This window comes from Neoarthrinium moseri (genome assembly GCF_022829205.1).
Source record: "Neoarthrinium moseri strain CBS 164.80 chromosome Unknown scaffold8_Wmoseri_CBS_16480, whole genome shotgun sequence".
NCBI lineage: Eukaryota > Fungi > Ascomycota > Sordariomycetes > Amphisphaeriales > Apiosporaceae > Neoarthrinium > Neoarthrinium moseri.
In genome coordinates, this window is record NW_026055122.1 from 571,226 (window position 1) to 578,482 (window position 7,257).

General features: G+C 53.0%; 1 protein-coding gene across 1 annotated transcript; it reads right to left on the bottom strand.

Moving 5' to 3' along the window:
• Window positions 1-4,873: 4,873 nt before the first annotated feature.
• Window positions 4,874-6,432, bottom strand: JN550_003450 (uncharacterized protein; the record flags this gene model as incomplete). The annotated part of the gene is made up of 2 exons (XM_049314855.1): window positions 4,874-5,685; window positions 5,748-6,432. 2 exons carry the CDS (start codon window positions 6,430-6,432, stop codon window positions 4,874-4,876), a joined length of 1,497 nt encoding a protein of 498 aa, XP_049174641.1.
• Between the last annotated feature and the right edge of the window lie 825 nt (window positions 6,433-7,257).

The following is a 7,257-nucleotide window of genomic DNA, read 5'->3' on the forward strand; positions in this document are numbered from 1 at the left end:
ACCGAACAAAGTCCGGACGATACGGACGTATCGCAAACCTAACACTTGACGGAACTTCCACATACTTCTCGTAGAACAGACCACGTCGAATTACAGTTATACGACCCCGGAATGCTCTAGTCATGCCTTAACATAAAAACCAGCCGAGTAACAGGACCTTGCTGGCTGCTGGCTGAAGTATACTCAATGCTATAATGCCAAGAAAGCCAAATCTGTACACCGGAGACATATACGCTGTATCCGTCGGAACACGGCAAGTGGAAGGCAAAGCCATCTCGGTATAGACATGTCCGTGGGTCCGCTATGCCGGCGCCGTCCGCCTCCATCCACTCGGTGGCCACGGGTTTTACTGGGCACAGATATTACACACGAAGGCATACCGAGTCAGAATAGACTGACAATCCGCTTTTCTGGGTTTTACCAAAATCCCCAAACTCAATTCGATGCAAGCAACCTAACACGTCAGGCGACAGATGTGATAAACCAGGAGGGCGGAAAGGTGAAGACAGCCTTTCTTGATCGCACAGCTGACAAAGCTTGCATGCGTCCATCGGCATCCGGTGCTTCCCTCGTGTCCCTCCGGCGGGCGACGATGGCCGCCTCATCCGAGGCTAGTGGAAGTCAAATATTAACGTTCCTCGAAGCAGCAACCCCCTGGGCGGCGCTGCTGTGTGACGGCGTTCCGCACTGCAGCTGATGTGCTGGCCAGACCTTCATTCCCGTACCTAGTGGCGGGGAAAGCGGGTCTCTTTATAGGTATAATCTCGGTGAGATAGCAAATGGGGACGCTCTCGATTGAGCTATGGGGCCACCTGTAGATCAAGGTGGACCGCAATTGCGGTGACGATGTGTCCTTAACGAGTTGCGTTGTGCTGGGTAGAGAAGCTGGACGAATACAGACGGAATGCCATCAAGGTCTACGCCAGGTACGTCAAACCAGAGGCTTATACTCGCGACATGACCTGTCAGCCAGCCCGAATGTTCCAGAGTACTGCCTTTTGCACTCAAGGCTTTTCATGGTGGCATGGGAGCTTGAGTTCAAGCTTGGATCTAAGATTTGGTTCCTCGTGGCCTTCCAGCGGCGCTTTCTATCGACACCCCGTTGTGATGTGATGCTGACCAACTCTGACCAGCGCTACCCTGCGAGTCAGGGTGTTGCAGAAGGGAAGAGCCTCAAGATGCTATGTCGAAGCCGCCCATAACCCAGCTCTTTAGAGTTTGCGCCTGCGGTAATGCTCGCTTTGACCCAGTATCACGGACGACCTGGGGGAGGTCGGCGCAAAGTAAGCGACACGAAGTGCCGTCCCACCTCACCTGATTCGGTGGCAGGCTTCGAGATGACAGCCTGGGGCAGAACGGGAATGGGACGGTTGGTACAGGGCTGGCCGGAGCCACGCGCCGGCCGTGCACGCTCACAGCTGGAGGGTTTGACTACGCCCGAGACAGCTAGCCAAACGTTAAGTGAGCGTACTATCTATATCAGAAGCCAATAGTAAAGGATGGATGGCGTGAGCACGGATATCCGGGTGACGATGCCCAGGCCAATGTAGGAGAGGACAGCAACGCAATGCCGGAATGATGTTATAGTCCCTCAGCCAGCGGAACCTAGAGGCGATCACTGGACATTCTGGCTTAGTTTTGTCAGAGCCACAGCACCCGGCACTTCCGCGCTGGATTGGAGCACCTGAGCAAGAATGAGAAGGTAGACCTTGGAGATACAACCTGAGCTAGTTAGGGATTGGATAATGCTGGTTGCATCTGTGGTTGGAAGGCGTGCAGGAACGACGGCTTGCCAAGACCCGTCAGAGCCTCAACAATGGATTACATGCTAAAGAGTGAGCAAGGCAGAGCCAATGGAGATTGATAATAGTCAATCTCGCCAGTCTCCTTGAATAGAGGGTCTCAAGGGGCTGGCGTCTCGCCTTGCTGTGGGTATTCACCACATGGAAGCCACCTGGGCCACGTATATCGCAAGGTTATAAGTGCCGTTTGAAGAACGCCATTGGCTAGGCTGCACTTTGCCCCTTGGGCACAGCCTGCACAAGTGGCTTCAGGCTACCCATTCGCGATCTGGTCGGTGGGTCTTCCTGCAGGTATACCTCCCCTCCATGCCTTGGACTGCATAATACTCCGCCGCCTCCGAGAAGCAAGAACGCTGGGCTGTGCCGGCAGACCGTTAGGTCTAGTGCACGCCGCAACCTGCTGTGTTCACCTTGGCTTCTGGAAGGTGGCGAGCCAACCACATGCTGCCTTCAGCGTTGTTCATTACAACGGGTCTGAACTCATGCCTCGGGTTCCGTGTCTGGGGAATGAAAATAGGATGAATATGAGGTAATAACTAGCTTCTTCGAGACCGTGCAGTGGGCGAGCTGTTATGGGTACGGATATACCAGAATCTTTTTGCTGTCAAAGTAGTTTCAATGATTTAAACTGCACTACTATGTGTGCATACCAGAGTAGAGCGGGCTTAGTGCGCACGATCAACGCCAAAGTCGAGGAACGATCAAAGCTGCTAAAGAAGTGTTGCCCGCGAAGTCGATGCCAAGATCAGCCATGCAGGAGATGAGCTAGGCAGGCGTCTTGGTTTACCACAGTAGGAGCAGCGCACGACTGCTGGCATGTACTGTAGAATACGCTTCGGGCTAGGCAATCGAGATGACACGCAGTCGCTAGCAATCAGCTGTTCCATCGCGGATGCCTCTGTAGTACGCTATGATAGAACTAGACATGGGAAGGTCGAGGATCTCTCCAGTGCGCTGCGTCCACATCGACGACGGCTCCTTAACGAGCAGACCACGTCACTGCAGCACACCTTTCCCCCATAACCGTGTGCAGCCTCATCCACTCAGAGGGCATGGCGATGTGCATCCATGACTTTGCACAGCTGCCAAGAGGAACAGATGATAGTTCGCAATTGAGACTGTGAGTGCGTGCTCGTCTGCACCCTTCTCCATTCCCAGCCACGAACACATTTCCAGAGTAATATTGGCCACCAAGGCTGCCGAGCACGAGCAGCAGCAGCCTCGATCAAGCTTTCAATGAGGAATCGATATCGTACGCACACCGGGGCACACCATTCCGCCTGGTGGGCTGGGTCGCTGAAACACCCAGTTCATATGGATCGTGATGCATGCCACCATGGCTCTGTCCACATATGTAGGTACTGTAGGACGATCAACGAAGCACGGCATAGCACAGAGTAGAGCGAACGGAGATAGGCGTGTGGTTCTGGAAGGCCGTTCTCGAGAAATGCAAGACCAACAGCCGACACATTATGCTGACGTTCACCGCCATGTGCGTGCATGGCATCGGCCCAATCAGCGGCCGCAGCTGTAAGGGGGGAGAGCCACCAACCCCCAAAGCATCACTTCGCATAGGACCAGGCTGGCTTGGAGGATGCTGATTCGCCAGTGGGCGGGACCAAAAGCAAGAAATGCGCAATCTAGTTAGCCAGATACTGATCAACCATCCACTCATCTGGGTTCGTCACCTCACCACGGCCAAATGCGCCATGGATGCGCTGCAACGTCAGATAGACAGACGGACAAGTCTGCTCCTCCTCGCTGTAACGCTTAGTCCCGCAGGCCCAGAGCCGGCGTTCCGAGCTACTGCGGCACTACTGTGAATGCGTAGCAGGGCATACAGACCGGCCGAGGTTGGGTTGCTGCCACGCTTTGCCGTGGGGCCCCCATCTGGGCTGGGAGGATCGGCAGAGCCAATAAGAGAAGCAAAGAGGGCTATCGACAAGAGTTGCCCACTGTCCAGTCTAGTCTCCAGCTAGCTCCGCACGTTGGCTAATTGGGCTTTTCTGTAGACAGGGGAAGAAGAAAGTTTGGGTAACAAAATGAAACCAAAAAGAAAAGATATGGGAGGGAAAGATAGGCAGAGACCCCGGTGTCATGGCGGTTTGGGAATAAGCAAACCGACCTACCCTGATGTTAATGGCGGACCCACGGAAGGCGATGCAAGACTTCAGAGGCATTTCGCATTGCCTATGCTGGTCGTGACACGCAGAGCAGGGTGGGTAGGGTGGATTGACTATAACCACGTAGCCAATCAAAGTTTCAAGTCGGCCTGCCTACTTTGTAGACCGTTCGTTGCTTTCAGATTGCTGGACTTTCACTTGAGCGAGATCATGAGAGATTAAGACAGTGATGTGGTTTGAGCATTTTGCTTGCTCCAATGGTGTATTTGGGCCATGTAGACTCTATCAATGATGAATCCATTCCCAAGGGGACAGCCAGGTGCTGGTGTCCACCAGGTAGAAACGTATGTTGCGCAGGCCCTTGGACCTGGAGCGCAGTGGGCTGTTGACCCTGTCTCCTCTAATGATGTTCGTATCCCATGAACGGACGCTCTCCTCCGTCTTTTGTTTTGCAGGCTTCTCAAGCAGAATCGTAGAACTCCTCCAAACCCTGTGTCCCAAGAAAAAAAGATATGGTATCATCCAAGCGAAAGTCTTCGGGTAATCTCCTCCTCTAGATGCAACCCGCGCACAGGAACGATTAAAACAAGTAATAAACAGAAGCCTCCCCATGTAAACCGTTGTATGTCCTGCGCCATTGAACAATGCTGTGACCGGTCCGCTCCAGGTACAGTCGAATCCAGTCCGTTGGCCCTAGGTCTCCGTGGATTATGTTCCTTTCTTGAAACCATTCAACTCCACGCTCAGTAAAAACAAAAGAGAAGACAAAATTTCCCCCAAAGTAGATACAGCTGAAGTTCAACCAGTTCCAGACTTTTCTTTTCTTTTTCTCTCGAGGCATGCGCATTCTTGGACCTGATCCCGGTAGTATTCCTGGCAGACCTGGTGCAGCGCATATGATAATATGTCGACAAATATTAAAAAAAGGTAGCGAGTGTATAATATTGTTTAGTAGCAGCCTTGCATGTTGGCAAAGATTGGTGCCTGATGATGGAAAGCCAGAGGGTGGTGCAGCGGTGCTGGTTGCGTGTACTTGTTGAACATGTCCCAGATGTACGGAAGCTGTGGGAGTTTCGAAACGTAGCTAGGCTGTACGGGAACCGAGATGGGAACCTGACATGGCTGACACGGTTCGACCACAGACCCTTGGTATTGTTGGGCATAGTCCTGGGCAAACACCTTGGATTCCTCTGGGTCAAATAACATCGGCTCCAACATCTCTTGTACTGGCATCTCCTCATCCTGGATAAAGTCGTCGTCATCCAAGTCCTCGATTGTAGAGGCGCTTGAGGTCAAGGATCCATCGTCAGACGAGCATGTGGACTCTCCATCCGAGTCCGAGGCGGCAGGTGAAAGTGGTGCGTCATAAGTAAAGTCGCCCGAAGCTGCATCTTGATAAACGTAATCAATGGGTTCCGGTGATGCAGGGGGCGATGGAAGTGATTGAGCTGCGTTCATCACTGGAATAGTGAATCGCGCGCATGCGAGGATGCTGTTTCGAAGCTCCGATAACGTAATTCTTTGTTCTGGGTTGCGAGCGAAAATCCTTGCCAAGATGTCGTTCAGTTCATCCGACAATGGAAGAATGGTTTTAAGGAAATCAGGACTCCGGGTGAAGGCACGATAGGTGGAATCATCAAACGATGCCTGCTTCCATGGGTTGCGGCCACAGGTCAGGTTGACCAGAATGACACCCAGACTCCATACGTCGTTGGGGGCGCAATAGTAAAACGGCCTCCGAGATGATGGATCTAAGCACTCTGCAGCGAACAGTGTCAGTGAATATTCCCAGGGGTGATGGTAGAGGCAACTGAGGTCGTACCTGGCGACATGTAGAAAGTGGAGCCACATCCATAATCCTCGGAGCGGTCAGATGAAGTAGCCAGTCCAAAGTCGGCAAGCTTGACGGTTTCTCCCCGGTTCGAAACGAGGATGTTTTCCGGCTTGAGGTCTCTGTGGTAAACTCCCAACGTATGGCAGTGCTCCACGGCATCCAGAATTTGAAGGAAGACGCTCTTGGCCAGGTCATCCTTACCGACATACTGGCCGCACTCGGTGATGTTGTAGAACAGATCCCCTTCCGGGCAGAACTCTAGCACAACATACGTGCAGTCCGGGTCGTCCACAATCTTCAACATGGAAACAACATTGGGGTGTGCCGACGCGAGGTAATGAAGCCGTAACTCCCGTTGCTGGAAAGCAATCTGTCGACGGTCCAATGGCGTTCCATCCACGTTAAATTTGCTCAGGGTCTTGACGGCATACTGAATTCCGGTCTTGACATCTATCGCTGAATAAACCACGCCATAGGCTCCGGTACCTAGGATCCCAACCAGGCGGAGGCTGTCGCCAAGAAACTTCCCTATTCTGCTTTCCGGGGCGACTGGCATATAACGAGGCTGGCAGACGGCCGGTACTGCAAAGGGCTGTTGGAAGGCACAGTTCTGGTCATCGTATGATGGCGAAGCCGGGGGCGAGGGATATCCGTATACTGGCACATTATGCATGTTATGCGGTAACCACGGGGTTTCCAAAAGGCAATCCAAGGCTCGAACTCTGGAAAAAAGAGAAAGATAGGCAAGAAAGAGGAGCTGGCCTGCTTTCAGACGAGATCCTCAAAACCCAAAGAAAAGTTGGCGATATGTCCGGGAATAGTCCTGGGTGTTCCTTTTGGTTCGAAATAAATATGCCCTGGTTCGCACTACAATGACGTCGAGTCAACGAGTCGGGTAGTCCTGGTGGGCTGTCGCCGGTGAGGTGAGGTGGTGGTCGGGTGAGTAGACGGAAAGGCGACGAGGGCGATGAGGGTGACGACCTCAAGGACTGTGATGCGGTTCGGACGACAACGTTGGACAATGAATGTAGTGTGGTGAGGTGAGGTTGAAGGACACCGGCTGGGTAGATTGATGTAGATATTGAAGATAACCGTTCTAATGTCAAGGGTGCCGGATTGCGTGTTTGAGTGGCTCGACAGACCCCGGTCGCCTTGGCTCGATATCCACCAGGCCTCAGTCATTACTAGCCGGTCTACCCTTGTCGGCGCTATTCGTCCCACTCTCACACGTATGCGCTATTCTTAAATTTCGATGGCACCGCTAAGCAGGAGGGCGCCGGGCTGGCACGGTGGAACTCGCAGAAGTAGGGAGGTGTGGGTAAGGAATGGATCCAAGTGCTTCTGGGGCGTCCACTAGAGTGGTAAGGATGCGCAGCAGCCTGAACGTGGACCGAGATTCGTGACGCTTAGCAATATACGAGAGCAGGGATTGTCTGACACACGAAAATATCTGCTCCACTGCATTCGAGGGTGTGTCACTGATGCCCACCCCCCAGCC